Raw genomic sequence first — 16,936 nt, 5'->3', positions numbered from 1 at the left:
TTTTGTCGCGGTCTGAGACTCTCTGCCGCGAAAATATTTCAAAGCAGAGCCGGCAGGAAGAGGAAGGCCACGGACTCATCTCGGTCTCGCAGTGAGAAGCTGTAAGGTTCTTTAACAGTTTTCTGTTGTTTTTGGTTCTGATTTTACTTGTTTTTTCGATGATTATGTGATTTTGAATACGTAGTGAGTCGCCAACAAGGTGTTTGAAGAAATTCCTCACTGGATTGGGTTCTAGTGAGACTCCCCCTGCGTGTGATAAACAAGTTATACCCTTCTCTTTTTTATTTCTTTCTCGTGGATGCGACCCCTTCTGTAGCTCAGGTGCATGTGCTTGCGTACGTTGCGAACTTCATAGGTATGTAAGTGCACGTGAGCGCGGTCATTACTTGCTCAAGCTGTTTCTCTGCACGCTCAAGACGAAATAGTTCGAGGGGATGGAGTTTCTGTCCCTCTATGAAGAAGCAGAGGGACGTGTTTTTGTCCTGGTTTGACTGGCGGTGATACTCTTGCAGTGATTCTGTGAAGGAAATGGATCCGGGTAGTAGGCAAAATAATGATGTTGAAGAAAAGGAAGAAGAAGAGTTCGTCTTGCTTGATCTTGATGACGTTTGCAGTCAGATTGACGTCCCGGCAAATTGCCCTTATGTTCTCTCTGTAAGTATGTAATGGTTTTGCCCATTCTTACTTCGAGCCTAACTCTTAGGCTTCTTAGTCTCGGTGTGTTTCATCCTGATTAAACTTTTCTTTGGAACGTTCATCTTACTCAACTCGCTTTGATATGTATTGTTTAACTTTGCATCCTTCTTTGTTTTTCTACTCGTGTTACTGTTCAACTTATTTATCAAAACAAGTTTCTCCAAATGATGGTCATGTCTTTTGATCGATTTATTTAAATTTCTATAATATGCACTTTCTGTCTCATATATCTAGGATTTGAATACGAGTACCCATTCCTGGTAAAATTTATTTTTCTTTTACAATATGAAATTTCTGTCTTGTTTATTTAGGATTTGAACACGAGTAACCCAATCCTGGTCATTGGAAACAAATTGAAACTGGTGAGTAAATAATTTCCAAACTCAAACTTTATTTTTTAGGGGAGTTGTTGTTATCGATATGGTCTGTGGTTGCAGTCTCTAAATCCTTCATTTCCTGAATTTTCATGGTGGAACTATGTCATTCATCCCTGGTTGGGAAGAAAGATTTCATGATCTTATTGTACCTGCCGATTAGGGATTGATACAAAGAGACAGTGCCTAATTTTCTTTTGCTCTGTTCAATTTGACAGATTGGTGAGTATCAAGAAACAATCGGGACAGGCTATGCATTCTCTGAACAAGGTGAGTGTATGCACCTTGATATACTCTGAATGTGTCCATTTTAGCTAGAAAATAATGGAGTTCCATATACAGATCTGCACTTAAATGCCTATGTATGCTATGAATTCTTTAAGAAAATCTTTTGTTTCTTCTACATTGCTTTCTTTTGATATACTAGTTACTTTTTGCGTAATTTGCATACAGGCAGGTGAGCAAACTGAGAGTCTCAAAAAGAAAAAGGAAAAGAAAGCAATATCAATTTTTTTTTCTTTTGGGTGGGTGGGGGTTTGGGTTGGGGAATGAAACCATTTAAAAGTTGAACTATGGAGTACATTTCTTCTTTCTTTTAAATGTTATCTCTTGGTGAGTGTCCGGATAGGTTTGTAATTGCTTGCCCTAATGTTAAATCTTTTTGGCTGACAGATGTTGCTCCCATCAAGCATGGGGAGACTGCACCATCTGAGGAGAACCTTTTCGTGGGAAAGTGCGCTTTTGATGCAAGTCAAGCTTCACAAAAACACGTTAGACCGATTGCACAACTTCACAAAATTCTGAAGTTTCGTTTATTTTCTGAAGGCAACGATAATAAATCTGAAGAAGAAGGGAAATCCAGCTGACTAAAAGGGTAAAAAAGCTCAAGTCTGATTTGGATGATGAGACTCAACGTGGGTAGTTTTCTATGCTTTGGTCTTGACATTGCAGCCTGATGCATCTACACTCAGAGGAGGAGTTTACAGGAATGTGAGTTTTGAAAGAAAAGGGTTTTGTGGAATTCTTTTTCCATGATATAAAATCTCAGGGTGAGTTTGTTCCTGTAATTCTGAATAGAGAGAGGGAGAGAGATAAGAGGGTGATCTGAGGAAGAGGGAGAAAGTTGTCCATGTGTATTCCTTCCTTTCTTCTAAAATTTCCAATAAATGAATACAAGTTATGAGAAAAGCTGTCACTTTTGATTGTTGCAGTAATCATGCTCTTAGTATCATAACTACTGCTTGGTGACTAAAGAAATTTTAAAAGTTATTATAACTACATCGAGCTCCTTTTCAGTTCTTAGAAGCTATCTGGTGACTGTGTCTGGTTTAATCTGATTTAACTGTGTTATTTAAACCATGATGATGTTATTCATTTAAAAATAAAAATAAATATATCACAAAAATTTCTTTTTCCTACTTAATGTTTGGAACTTTTTAAAAGAAAAAAATAAGAATTTAATTATTATTATTTCTAAAAATAGTTAGTAAAAATGAGATAATAATCAAATTCTCCATTACACTAACTATTTTTAAGAATAATAATGATCAAATTCTCTTTTTTTGTCCCTCTGCACTTACCGTTTGAGAGGGGTTTATCTGTGTTGTCGATGGTTCCGGAATTTTAAAATTATTTAATTATATTTTATTTACTATTTATTTATATATGTCGACTTGGGTGGTTTTTTAATTCTATCTATTTTTATTTTTTTTATCTCCCTCATTTATTTTTTTAATTATTAATAATTTTAAAATAGTTCTATGTATGAAAAAAATTGACACTTAACCTTCAACACCATGTACCTGTTCTGAAGTTGAATTTCAATTTAGAGTAATTCCATGAAAAGATACCTTATTTAAAAATCTTTTTTTTTTTTTTGTAGCAGTATATAGTCGTAGGGGTTGGCCGCGAGATGTCAAACTCTTGTCTACGTACAGCTCGCGAACCCAGTAGGGCGTTCCGTGGCTATGGAAAAAAACGCGAGGACCCACTGTAACTGAAAGAGTTTGACGCTTCCGAGGCTACTAGGTGAGTCTTCGATCTACGTTTAGTTACTGGGAGTTCACTCAGTTGATCTCCGCTCATTTCTGGTTATCAAAACCTTCAATCGATGCTGTAAATCAATTCCTCATCGTGCTATTTCGACTTGTTAATGTAGCATATAATACTGATTTGGGTTACAGTGGAACCTCATAAGAAGCTAAGGCTCGGCTTGTGAGAGCCGATTCAGCTGTGAAAATGTCTGGGTTGGAGAATCGATACGAAGTAGAGATTGATGGAGAGAATAGGGATTTTGATCGAAGCAGGGGACTGCATGGTGGATCTTCTTCTTGTGACGGACACGATGGTCGAGGAACGGTTGTAGAGGTATCTTCTTTTCTCTCTCTTTAGCTGGTTGTTATCGATCTTTTGTTTCTGTGAATTCAAAATGGTTTTGATTTGGGCGTTAGTGGCTTTAGAGTGTACTCTTTGTGCACATGATGGTGGTTTTCTTGTCCATCTGGTTTTGGGCCATTTCTTTTCCGAAGGTGATTCATTTCCTGAACATAGAAAGCCAGGCTTCCAGCCATTAGAGTTGAACATGTAGTACCATCTCTTTATTATTATTATTTTTTATTTTTTTATATGAAGCGTGATTCTTTCTTTTTCAAACTTGATGGCATTGGAGTCTTTCCTTTTTTACGCTTCGCGTTTACCAAATGTTTTACCTCTTGAGTGTAAAGAACGAAAGCTTTTTATGCCCCTCAAGGTTGTTGGTTGACTGGAGATTATTGTTTAGTTGGGTCTTTTTTTTTTTTTTTTTTTTTTTTTAACCCTAGAACAACTAGTGAATATGGAAACGTAAAAGCAATTGTTCCCTGCTGTGTTGGAGATAATAGAATTCTCTTGGAGCTTCCTGCTTTATTGGAGTGATAAAATTCCTCAGCTTTTTTATCCCATCAGTCCTTAGTGTATATGGCATAAAGACAAACGGGTATGGATACAAATGCCTTGGTGTTCTGAAAAATTAGATTAAAGTTTAATCTTCCTTACACTGCATAATTTCGTCTACTTCACAATGCTTTGTCGAGGGGCACCTTCATTGACATGATAACTTTGTGTAATTTGCATTAGCGTATATGTATGTTTAGTGGTTCTGTGGCTAGAAATGTGTTTATGAGTAATGTAAGCAGCACTGTCCTGAATCTATCTCTTGGGCATGTGATGAGCAAAGCTTTAATTGATTCAATTCTAAACTATCTCAGAGCCAATCCTGGGGATCTGAACTGGAGAGATCTAAGAATGGAGAGAGGATCCGAGAAAGAGAAAAGGATCGTCATCATCATCATAAAGACCGTTACGATGACAGGAGTGGGAAAGACGAAAAAAGAAGGGACAGATCCAACCGCCATCGTAATCATGACTATGAGGATCATGATCACTATCATGGTCGTGGTAGTGATCGTGATAATTCTGATCGTTATCACAACCGTGGCCGCAGTTATGCTAGGTTAATATGCTACTTTTTGTGGCTTTCGATATGCATACATGGTTGAATTTGGTACTGTGTTAATTGTTTATATGCTTTAACATGGTGGTGTACTAACTGTAGATTTATTTTTTTGTTTCTCTACGCTTCATTAGGTTGCTCTATGTAGATGCTGATCTGATGCATCTTGCTTACTGTAATCAGAAACTGAGTGCTCACTATAGTACTCTAAGTCTGATTTATTAATGGAATTTAGGATTGAGACATTGATAGGTGTACTTGGAAACATCTTTGCTCTTCTGTGCGTGGGCTAATTTGTTACATGTTTACTCTGAGCAGGAAGAGCGAGTTTGATGGAGACAAAGATAGGACACAGGGACAAAGATCATGGTCAGATTCTAAGAACAAAACTGCCCATCATTCTAGATCACGTTCCGGTTCTCGCTCAAAAAGGTACTATACACTTCCTCAATCTAAGTGACAGCTAATAATTTGATCCACTCAAATTGGGAGGACTATATAATCTTCTTATCTTGTTCTGCCTTTACTCAATTATTTCTTGGTGCAAAAACCAGAAGTGTTGGGGTTTACATGTTAGTTGTCATTTTTTTTTTTTTTTAGAATGATAGTTGTCATTTCTTCTTAACATAATAATTATAGAGATGTCCCCTTTATGATTGTTAGTAATAAAATCATATTCTCTCTTTAGTAAAAGGACAAGCGGCTTTGACATGGCTCCACCTGGTGCTACTAATATTCCTGGTGCTGCTGTTCCAGGTATTCTACCCTCTTTTTGTATTTAAATGGCAAGCTTCTCTTATACTTATTTAATTAGCACTGTTTACTCCTACAGATAATGGTATTCTGTTAAGGAACAGTCTTACTAGAATTTATTAGATGTTTTTTACTCTAGACTTAATTTTCTTTTATTCTGGATTTTTATTCTATTTTTATTAGTGTTTGTACTGAGACTGAGGATCCTTGTTGTGTTGTTTGGTGTTGTGTGTGGTTGTTTGTTTGTGTATGATTTTATCATTTGGGTAAGAAGGCAATGTTGGGCTACCATGTCCGGATTTTATGGTCAACGAGGAACCAATTCACCAGTTTGCTGGATCATGTCACCTTCAACCGGCAGCACTATTGCCCTTTTGGTAGACCTACAAATGATTCCCCTCGCTTGCAGTCATGGATTTTATTTTCTGATTTTGTATTTCCATTACAATTGTGTGTAAGTTATTTCAAATTGAACTATGTAATTGTAGATTCTAGTATAAGCTGATGAATAGGTTCCAACTAGATCTCTAGAGTTTCAGTCCTTGTTTCGATAATCAAGATTGACTTTATTACAATTTTGCTACTCCCTCCAGGGCAAGCTCCTGCTGTTGCACCCGCCACACCTGGAATTCTTCCAAACATGTTTGCTTTTGGGAACTCACAGGTACTCTTGAATAAGTCTTATATTTGGTTATCTGAAAACCTGCATCTAAGTTCTATGCTTGATAGGGTATGTCAAGATGATTCAACCATGTCAATGATTGATTTTTCAGGATCTGATTGTTTTTTCACTGAAGTATTTGGGCTTTTCATTGCCTTTTTGAGACTTCTGTTGGCTTATTATTTTTGCTGGTTTCAGTAGACTTTGACTCACCTTAGGAAATGATTAAACATGCATATTTTGAACATCACTGGAGGATTTCTGTGTATGGTAATCAGTCTAGGCTGTTGCTTTTCAGTTTGGTGCTCTACCTTTGATGCCAGCTCAAGCAATGACACAACAGGTATATATTTTTAAGTTCATGGTTTGTCTGTCTTTTCTTCTTCTTCTTCTTCTTCTTATATGTTTCTTCGGCAGGCAACAAGGCACGCACGTCGTGTTTATGTTGGTGGTCTTCCTCCTATGGCTAATGAGCAGGTGGACTCTGAGTTTTTCTATTGTATCCTTAGATTTGGCTTAGGTTACGTATAGCCTTCTCTAACAAAAATGTAGCTGAAACCTCTGGTGTATCTTTTTCTATCAGACAATAGCAACATTTTTCAGTCGTGTCATGTCTTCTATTGGAGGAAATACTGCTGGTCCAGGTTGCTATCATCTCTAATTCGTGGTTTACTATCTTCTCTTATGCTTAATATATTTGGTCGATGGCCTGAGAACACTGAATCAAATTGAAGTTTTTTCAGGTGATTCTGTAGTCAATGTATACATCAATCATGAGAAGAAGTTTGCTTTTGTGGAAATGAGAACAGTTGAAGAAGCCAGCAATGCAATGGCCTTAGATGGTATATTGTTTGAGGTATATTGTAGATGGTACATTTTGTGTACTAAGTGGGACATGTTTTCTTAATGGTAGCCGTAGTGTTTTTTTTTTCTTTTGAAACTGTTTCAATAGAATGGTTTCTATCACAGTCAGAAGGTAGTTAATTTAAAAAAAAAAGGTCAAAAAGTCAAGAAGTAGGTTCTCTCTTGGATGACTAGCTGATTCCCTTTCAAAACTGGTGAGCAGCAGATCAACTTTGTTAGTGGTCTTACATTCTCGACCATTACTAAGACCCTCAATCTTGAAATCTGTTGCTTGAAATTGATATATTTTTTTTTTTTTGCCTAACGGAGTTTTGGTTGATAAATCAATCTGGTTGAGGATTTGATTTTGATAATTCCTAATCTTCTTTTCAATGTTATCCAGATTTTGAACCTCTTAACAGGGAGCGTCCCTTCAATCTCTTGTTGTTAGGGACCTGTTCCCTCTCCCTTTGTAAATTTTCTCTTGTTAATATAATACATCTTTGTAAAAAAAAATAAAAAAATTGAACCTCTCAATATGGGCTGCAAAATCTACTGTTTTCATAGCAACTTTCACTCAATTTTGAAAAAAAAGCAAAAAGAAAAATAGTCTCAAACTGATCTGAGCATCTATAATTTCTCATGCAGGAGAAACAATGATTGAAAGCTTACTGCTAGACATTAGAGGCGTGACTGTTTAACTTATGTTTTATAAATATGCACTAGATGCCTGATACTTCAATTCATTTAACATTTTGTGTTGTCTCGAATAGGGCGTTTCAGTGAGGGTTCGGAGGCCCACTGATTACAACCCTTCTTTAGCTGCGGCACTTGGACCCAGCCAACCTAACGCTCATCTCAATTTATCTGCAGTTGGTCTCACAGCAGGGTAAGTTGACATGTGTTACTTTTGAGGGGGCTTGTGTGAATATGCCTTTTAAGTAGAAATTAACCTGACACATTACCTTACATTTCATTTTACATTTTTGCATAAATCTTTTAAGCTTGGTTTGACTGGTTTATCCAGAGGTTGAGTCAAGTTCTCTTTCCTTCAATAGATTTTTTATCTCTAACATTTATATTCATTTTTTGTTTTAACTGCTAATTGACATTTATAGTTTTGTTATCATTTTTTTGAAACAATATGTTTTTGTATCTTCTTTTTGAAACACTATGTTTTTCATTTTAAAGTAATGATTTACATTTTAAAACAATGTTTTCTATCATCTTCATAAATCATCTGACTCAAAGTCACTGGAGAGTGTATAAGTTACTAATTGGTTTTGGATGTCAGTGCCATTGGTGGAGCAGAAGGGCCAGATCGTATTTTTGTGGGTGGCTTACCTTACTACTTTACTGAAGCTCAGATAAAGGAACTATTAGAGTCCTTCGGGTAAGAAAACAATCATCAAATTTATTTTCTCTTAGCACTATAATCATTTTCTCTTAGTTTAGTTTATAAAAATACACTGAGCAGTTTTCAGTACTACATTTTAGAGATTTTGCCTAAAAAATTATTATGAACTCGTTTTTAATTTGGTTTCAATATTTATTTCTCTTTTTTGAACTGTTACAGGCCTTTGCGAGGATTTGATCTTGTTAAAGATAGGGACACAGGGAACTCCAAGGGTTATGGCTTTTGCGTTTATCAGGTGGGTACATCTTTCAACAAAGATTAAATCCTTGTTTACTAGGCAACTGTTTTCTTGAATAGCTTCTGGAATTCTAAAGGAAAACCTTGCCACAGTTTTAGCTACAATGTCTCTTGGTTTCATATCTTTCTAATCAAGTCCCATGATAACTTTTTTATTTTCTTTCTCTTTCAGAAGGTTATCAAAACTAAGTCTTAATTTAAAAGCCCAATAGTAAGGGCATATTGTGAATAATGAAAAATGACAAGATGAGATAAAATGCAGAGAGCAAAGGTGAAGCCGAGCTATTAAAAATATGCTATGAAATAGGAAATTTTAACTGTTTCTTCCAGATTTATCTGAAAGCTATTTGCTTAAATTCCATGTTCATCCAGGAGGGAGGGAGGGTGAAGGTAGTTGAATTTTCTCTGTGATCGCAACTCAGCTCTAGTGAATTTCTAGAAAATAGAAATACGTCACTAACTTGTTGTAATTTGAGTACAATGAATATTTATTAAACTACCATTATCATAGTTATATCCAAAATTAAATACTAAAAGATAAGTCCTAAAACAATTGAACAACTGAACATAAATAGAAGACGAACATAACTAAAACACCTTTAACTAAGACTCTTTTGTGAGACCTCCTTCTGTGAGACTCTTGTAAGACTCCACCATATTAATTCTAGCTCTGCGAGACTTCTTATTGTGTGAGTCATATAAGACTCTTTCATATCTGTTCTTCAACATGCCCATATTATTTTTCTTATTTTAGTTGTGGAGGTAGGTAAATGTGAAGAGGACAAAACAATGTGGAGAATTTTTTGAAGAGGGGTAGACCCCAAAAGTTCAGGCAATTCTTCCGTACACCACTGAACTCTGATCTCAGAGTGATGGAGTCTGCATCTCTTAACACTTCACAAAAAGAAGTTACTGTTTGTTACTGCATTCTCACTGATTGTGTATCATTCCAAGAGCTTTGTGTTTGGAGCACTTCCCGAAGTCTTTGTTGTCTATGCATTTAATAATCACTTTTCTGTTCTTTATGAATTTGGTTAATCACTGAGCTCTTGTTATTTGAGTCTTTCAGGATCCAGCTGTGACTGATGTTGCTTGTGCTGCTCTTAATGGCTTGAAAATGGGTGACAAGACTCTAACTGTACGCCGTGCCACTGCCAGGTTACTATTCCTAAATTAAGTGATCTGGAAATACATCATTTTGAGAATAATTTGAGGATAGCGTTGAATAATTGGATATTCTTAGATTGAGTATAATATGTGATAGCGGAAGTTATACCTCTGTTTACTTTTTTCCTTTTTTTTTTTTTTTTTTGAAGCAATGCCACTGTTTAGTTTTTGTTAATGCAGCATGCAACATGTCATTAAGTGCCATAAATTGTTTTACCTGCTATTTGTATAGATATCCCTAGGAGGCAAACACTATATGATAACTATTTAGATGATCAAATTTGCTTCTTTGTGGTGGTTCTTTTGGACTCTCACTATCTGCTATATCCACTTCTACAGCACTGGGCAGACAAAACCTGATCAGGATAACATTTTAGCTCAAGCACAACAACACATAGCTATGCAGGTAATTTGATTTTTCTGGATTTAGTCATTTGTTCATTTGTCTATTTTGGTTGACTGATTTAAGTGCTGTAATGAAGAAAATGGTGCTGCAGGCTGGTGGAACAACTTTGCCTGGAGTTGGTTTTGTACATGGCTGGCCCATTGAGAACCCAACGAAAGTTATTTGCTTGACTGAGGTATTAGCTGCCTTATGTGAACTCTAGATACACTTGCCTATTGTCATTTGGCTTGTGTTTGAAAATGCTTTTATAAGATTTTGTCGCCCACCTCATCCTTCATACTTCTTTTATTATCCTTCACAAGTTGGGGGATAAAAAAGGTCATAGAGATCCAACTCAGACAAAACAAATATGGGAAAAGAAAATCACTCTTAGTCGTATGACAAAACTCCATACCACAGTCAAAACAGTCATAGTTTGAAAAAAAAACTTCGCTCAATTTCAAAGGTAGAAGAAAAGGTCTTATGTAAAGCACGAAAAAGTGACTTCACTTTTTAAGGGTAACTAAAAAAAATACCTCTTGGATAAAGAATAAAAGACTTGACTTAAGTTGGATATTGGGCTCACTCTTATACTTTGTAGGCAGTGGGTCTAAGTATTGCTTTGAAGTGGTGAAAAACAAAAGATAATAAATTAAAGAATACTAGAGGAGAACAATGATAAGCAAAATTCATACTTTAATCAGAAGGAGGGAATTATGCAACACTCATACTTCTAAACAAATCTAGAAACTTTAGATAGAAGGAGGCGACAATGCGACATTCTACTTCAAATCGAGTTTTTAAAAAAAAGAATAAGAACTTGATTATCAAATAGGGGAGATTGTAAGGTAAAAATATAAAAATAACAAACAAGTTGGACTGAGTATGACCTCAAAGAAGTTTCTTGAGGGTGAATATAATTTTGAAGAGATGATGGTAGAGAAGATATGCAATCGATGTAGACAAGCCAGCCAACAATATAGAGGAGACCCCGACCAAAATGCCCCGTGCAATCTGCCCTCAAAACCAAATTAATAGAAGGGAGTGCTCAAGTCTGACAAAAACTCTCTTATTAGAAGGGAAATATGTCTAAAAAACTACGACTTTATGAGAAAAAGAAACTCAATTCATGTCAATGCATGGAGAATTAATAGGAGAAAAAAATAGGGAAAAAGAGAGATTTTTGGTAGAATTGACCCTACTACTTCAAATATAGATATTTCTTAAAATATAACTCAGAATCACAAACGGCTTATTTCTAAAGAAATTAGACTCAAAAAACTTTCTTTAGAGATATAATTCTCCTTATAAAGTCTCATTTTTGCCGGCATAAAACGCCTCTAAAAATGAAACATTATGCTTTCGCTTGAACATTTCCTACTGCTTGACCTTTGCTGCTTCAGTTGTCGGTTTTTCTTTGTAAAAAATTCTGATTGACTAAAATCTTTTTGCATTAGAAAATAGAGTCAAAATCCTTTCCCTCAATATATAATTTGCCGTATGAAAATTGTATTATGAAGGTATGAATGTCAAGGGAAAATTGGGTATTGGGACTAGAAAAGATCAATGAGGAAAAAAAAGAAGAACACAAACCTACACTAATGGAGATGACTATTAAAAAAATGATCACATTATCGGTGTGGGTTGATCAAGTCAACTCACAGAGCCTGATTTGATATCATGTCGAATTTTTGGAAAAGATAAATAATTTATTGACTTGATTATAATTGAGTATAGTAAGCCTCTATTTATAATAGAGGAAATAAGTAGAATCATATTACATTTAAACTACCCATATCTTAATTACATCCAAACTCAAACTCTTAAAGATAAATCTTAGAGTAATTAAACAACTGAACAATAATAGATGACTAACATAACTTAAACACCTTTTAACTGAAATTCTTTTGTGAGACTTCTTTCAGTAGAGTCTTGTAAGACTCTATCATATGAGTTGTTGCTCTGTGAGATTTCTTGATGTAAAAGTCATGTAAGACTCTTTCATACATGTTCTTCAACAAAAATGCAATTAATGTTTGATTTTTTATTTTATTTTTTTGTTAGAGAAAGTGATGTAATTTAGTTTCTCTTCCTTAAGCGGCCAATAGGCATTCTTCTAATTTATCAAGACTTATCAATATAAACTAAGGTGAGAGGTGCTTGCCCTAATTACAACCTAAGGGTGAAAGCTCTCAAGCTCGTGCTCATTCTCTCCTTCCCTCTCTACTAGTCCACTTTCTTTCCTCTTTCTTTCTTCTTTTCTCTTCTCCTTCTCTCTTCTCCTAAGCCTCTACAATGGATTAAGCCCTAAAATTTAAGATGGTATTAGAGCAGGGATTTTAGGGTTTAACATCTAAAGCTGTTCAAAAGTTTCCTGCAAAACTAAAAAGATAACCTCAGCCATACAAGCTTTATATGCAGAATTTTTCAAATCTGCCAATATGATTGAGAAATCTCTTCTTCAGCCAAGATAAATTTTAGTAATCCTTGTTCAATCCTTCCTTTGTCTTAATCTGTCAAATTATTCATTGCTTTGAGCAAGGCATAATGGTTGTATTCTTCTTGCATGCTCATGAGGTCTCAACTTACTAAAAAAATCTCAATTTTCATTTTGGCTCGAAACCATGCCAAAACCAGCATTGTGGGTCTCTTTGGATAGCCATTCCAATAGAAAACTCCCTTTGGAGGGCTTTTCAACTCTCCTTTTAGTTTGTGAAATTTCATAATCGTTTTTTTTTTTTTGGCTGAAATTCTAATTTAGGGTTTGATAATTCCAGCTACTGAATTGTGTTTCATGTGGCTTCAAACTTCTTAATTACTTGGTCTTTTTCAATTATGTTTTAGGCCATTATATTTATGAGGTTAAGCTTGTCCTTTTTATTGGAAAAAAAAGATTTTTTTTTGGCTGCTCATGAGGTCCATGAATTCAGCATAGCCGTATAATTTGTCTCTTTTCAAGTTCCTAAGTTGTTCAATAAGGAACTTATTTTCCTATTTGTAAGTGTTTGTATATAAACTTGTTTCTTTGTTTTCAATTGAGTTTCTTCTCTTTGAATTCCTCATGTCCAAGTTTTGATCATGGCTGAAAGTTCTCATTATTCCTATGATTTTGGGAAATATAATTCTTTGAAAATTACTACTATTTCTTTAAAAGGTGTATCTAATTATTTGTGTTGGTTTCAATCTATCAAGAGATTTCTCATCACACTTGACTTGGATGATCAAATAGCAATTCAATTGGCAGATTTGAAAAATTCTAAACCCTGAACCCTAAACCATGTCACCTCCTTCTATTGATGAAGAAGGTATTAGCTACAAAAAGTGGCTAAAAGAAAACATCTTGGTGATCAATAGTATGAAAGAAGACACTTTATTGTAACTGTTATCAACTAGTTCATGCATAAACCTCAATTTTCTCATTGACAAACTCTTAAAAGAATATTGAGGTATTTGAAGAAGAGTCTAGGGTAAGGACTATTGTATGAGAACCATGGGCATTTTAGAGTTGAAGGATTTGCAAATGTAGACTAGGCAGAAATCTACCTTTGGTTTTTGTACAATGCTTGGTAACAATTTAGTGGCCTAGCAGTAAGAAACAAATTATCGTAGCTCAGTCCAGTGTAGAGGCTGAGTACAGGGCTATAACACAAGTAGTTAGTGAGATGTTATTATGACTTCAATCCTTACAGAACTTGGTTTTCCCGTGGAGACCTATATGCAACTTCATTGTGACAATTAAATTGCAATTCACATTGCTACAAATTCAATGTTTCATTAAAGGACAAAACACATTGAGATTTACTGTCATTTAATTTGTGAGAAACTAAAGACTAGAGTTATTAGTATGCACTACATTCCTTCTAAGCAGTTGTAGTAGGTACACTTCATCATTCAAGTTTCAAACTTGGGGTATTTGATGCCTTTGCACTACTAGCTCGAGGGGGAGTGTTGAGAGAATGTGATGTTACTTAGTCATCAAGCTCATGTTATTTCTCTTCCTTAAGTGGACAAGGGCCACTCTTGTAATTTTATTAAGACATCAATATAAATTAAGGTGAGAGGAGCTAACCCTAATTACAGCCTAAAGGTCAAAACTCTCTTTCACTAAAACTCGTGTTCACTCTCTCCTTCCCTCTCTCTTCCCCCTTTGTCTATTCTTCTCTCTTCTTCTTCTCCTTCTCTTCTCTCCTCTTACCACTAGCCTCTCTAACTGGTTTAAATATAAGTTGCTTCAGTTTTCTTAAATTTTTAGCTTCAAGCTTATAGATTTGAATCTAGTTTAAAAAATAATGCAGTTCTAGCCTCTTCTTTTCTGGGATGAAAACCATGCATCCCTGAGCTGCAGGGTATCTTTTCAACTTTCAGTTGCCATGCCAATGCTTAGGTTCAGAGCTTTTACACTGCCACGGTTTATATGATAAATGATCACATTGCATACTTTTGGAGAGTTGCAGCTTCCTAAATGTGAATCACATTTATTATCAAAACATTAAAGATTGTAGGACAATCCATAGTGGGCCTAACTCTGCTGGCTTGAATCTAATTGTGGATACAATTCCAGCCTTAGATCTTTTGTCTCAACTCATATTTATCCTTCCAGTCAGATGTGTAGGCATCGTGGAGACACAACTGGGATAAGATTTGATGGAGAAAAATTATCGGTAGCCTAGATTCTTGGTAATATTTATGACAGCTCATTCATTGTGAAACTAGTTAAACTGCGGGTCTTGTTTAGCTATTACTTATCAATTTCTTTGTTCTTGTACTAGTGGAAAGCCTCCATTTCTATATGAGTAATTATTAGTTTGATGAAATGGCTTTGGCTTCACTACTTTCCTGGAGTAAACTGAGGAGACCATTATCCTATTCTAATTCCCATGTGTTCTGAATAGGCTACCTAGAAGTCAAATCTGGGTTGCAGTACTTTGATTGGTTCATGTGGTGTAATCTACAAATAGATATCATCAACCATGCAAATGTCAAGCATTCATCTTTGGGTTAATGATGAGGAGAAGAGCAACAGGCATCTTGCACTGATGGAACATTATAAAAAGCAAAGAGTAAAGAGGGTTGAATGTATCCAAAACATTACAAAATCCTTGACTAGTATCATTAATATTATTAAGAAAAAAAAAATGCCATCATGTACAGTGACTTTTTTATTCCTTTTGTTTTTCTTGGCAATTTCTAGTCTCAATTTTTTAATTTTTCAGTATGCATATCCTGGTGTTGTTGTCACTGGCATAACTGCATTCTTTTCTTTTTTAAATGCCTTTATTCTAGTCCATGGATTATATATTTGAAATCGTAATCTCCTCAATGAATGGCCTTTTTCTAAGGTCACAAGTGCTGATGAACTCAGAGATGATGATGAATATGAAGAAATATTGGAAGACATGAGGGAAGAAGGCGGGAAGTTTGGTATGCTTTTCTCATATTGCATTTAGCAATACTCTTATATTCTTTTAAAAACACAATCAAATTTAGGAGTGAAAAGTGGATAGTTACATTACATGTGCTTATCGTCAATATGTCAATGAGTTGGGTTGTGACTGAGCTCTTACATGTGTGAATTAGGGCTGCTGGTCAATGTGGTTATCCCTCGTCCAAGTCCCACGGAGTATGCACCCGGAGTTGGAAAGGTATTCGCTTTTATTTGTACCTTTTTTCTCAAACAAATGAGTGCTTCAAACATTTCCACCAGCACTAAGGCCTCAATCTACGAGTGACTAAATATATATGGTCCATGGCATGGGAGCTGTATTTTTGGGCTGTTATAGAGATTGGGGCACTGCACCCACGAATTTTGGTTTACAAGCGAGACAAAATTCTCATGGGCTTATTAATATGAGGCTGTTGTGTTTTCACCTTTCAGGTTTTTATGGAGTATGCAGATGCATCAGGCTCTGCACAGGCAAAGGCTGCTCTAGATGGGAGGAAATTTGGAGGTAAAGTCGTTACTGCAGTTTATTTTCCCGAGGACAAATTTTATCGCAGAGAGTATGAATGAGAAACAATGTAAGAGGGGGATTCTCCCCCACTCACTGTACAGCGTTCCTTAATAGTTGTCATGCTTCATGAAAACGATTCCTTGTGAGAGGCAACTGAGTCTTTTGTGGCAGTCAATTATCTGTGCGGATGAAATAGGAGCTAAAAATATACATTAGTATCTTGTTTATCATGAAATGTTCCAACATGAATTGCTGTAAATAAAACAAGATTTTTTTTTTTTTTTTTGTTTCCTTCTTTTCGAAAGAGAGATTTGTGTACCTTCAGCTTGGAGAAAGGTCGAGTCTTTCCCTATAATTCGACTGGTTTAGTTTGAAATCTGATCTGATATATCGACGGTCTTATAGCCGGACTCAGAACAAGTGAAAAGAGACTCGACAGGAACAGAGAAAGGTCGAGTCTTTCCCTATAATTCGACCGGTTTAGTTTGAAATCTGATCTGATATGTCGAGTTACGAGCTGACTTAGTGAGTTGAAAAACGGTGATAAGGGTGAACATCTTAATGTTCTATTTTAATATGGGTTTTCGGAAAGAACAGGGTTAACTAAAAGAACTTATCATATCGGTAACTTTCGAATCCGATACATAGGAGTGTATCGTATCGGTACTTTTGGAAGACGAGAGAAGTGCTTATCGGTTCCGTCTCTGCAGCCGTCGCCTACCCACAGAATCTTTAGGTTACCGCTTTTCCGCTCTTTTGGACTTTATAGGTTTTTTTACGTGGTTTGATTCTCATTTTATGCTGACTGGGCACTCCGTCACTCTCTGACGCTTCTGGATAAGACTCCATCCCATTTTTTCTTTATCCGTTTTCCACCCCGCTCCTCCCTACCACCTCAATCTCTGCTCCCGCGCCTCCTCTTCCAACTCGGTAAGCCCTCACTTAACATTCTGATCGAATAA

General features: G+C 35.8%; 2 protein-coding genes across 4 annotated transcripts; both read left to right on the top strand.

The window, feature by feature from the left end:
• Positions 1–18: 18 nt before the first annotated feature.
• On the top strand, positions 19–2,232 carry LOC137943907 (uncharacterized). Its single transcript, XM_068789342.1, has 6 exons — positions 19–101; positions 185–355; positions 513–654; positions 1,008–1,058; positions 1,289–1,340; positions 1,743–2,232. Exons 3-6 carry the CDS (start codon positions 529–531, stop codon positions 1,934–1,936), a joined length of 423 nt encoding a protein of 140 aa, XP_068645443.1. The 5' UTR covers positions 19–101; positions 185–355; positions 513–528; the 3' UTR covers positions 1,937–2,232.
• Positions 2,233–3,007: 775 nt separating this feature from the next.
• On the top strand, positions 3,008–16,260 carry LOC137943905 (splicing factor U2af large subunit A-like). Of its 3 annotated transcripts, none has more exons than XM_068789340.1 (19): positions 3,008–3,098; positions 3,254–3,437; positions 4,316–4,560; positions 4,879–4,992; positions 5,249–5,316; positions 5,907–5,977; positions 6,273–6,317; positions 6,392–6,451; positions 6,558–6,618; positions 6,718–6,830; positions 7,591–7,706; positions 8,112–8,210; positions 8,394–8,469; positions 9,541–9,629; positions 9,978–10,044; positions 10,121–10,219; positions 15,363–15,444; positions 15,601–15,665; positions 15,899–16,260. In XM_068789340.1, exons 2-19 carry the CDS (start codon positions 3,309–3,311, stop codon positions 16,031–16,033), a joined length of 1,734 nt encoding a protein of 577 aa, XP_068645441.1. In that variant the 5' UTR covers positions 3,008–3,098; positions 3,254–3,308; the 3' UTR covers positions 16,034–16,260. The 3 variants fall into 3 exon arrangements, with proteins under 3 accessions (XP_068645441.1, XP_068645442.1, XP_068645439.1); XM_068789341.1 differs by having other exon boundaries at positions 6,709–6,830; positions 10,136–10,219; XM_068789338.1 differs by having other exon boundaries at positions 6,709–6,830.
• The last annotated feature ends 676 nt before the right edge of the window (positions 16,261–16,936 follow it).

The sequence above is a fragment of the Aristolochia californica genome, unplaced genomic scaffold (assembly GCF_029961685.1).
Source record: "Aristolochia californica isolate CCGP_79_NKW_82.1479 unplaced genomic scaffold, dmAriCali1.0.hap1 SCAF_11, whole genome shotgun sequence".
Classification (NCBI taxonomy): Eukaryota; Viridiplantae; Streptophyta; class Magnoliopsida; order Piperales; family Aristolochiaceae; genus Aristolochia; species Aristolochia californica.
Note: the sequence above shows the minus strand (reverse complement) of the source record. Positions and strands in the feature narration are given on the sequence as shown.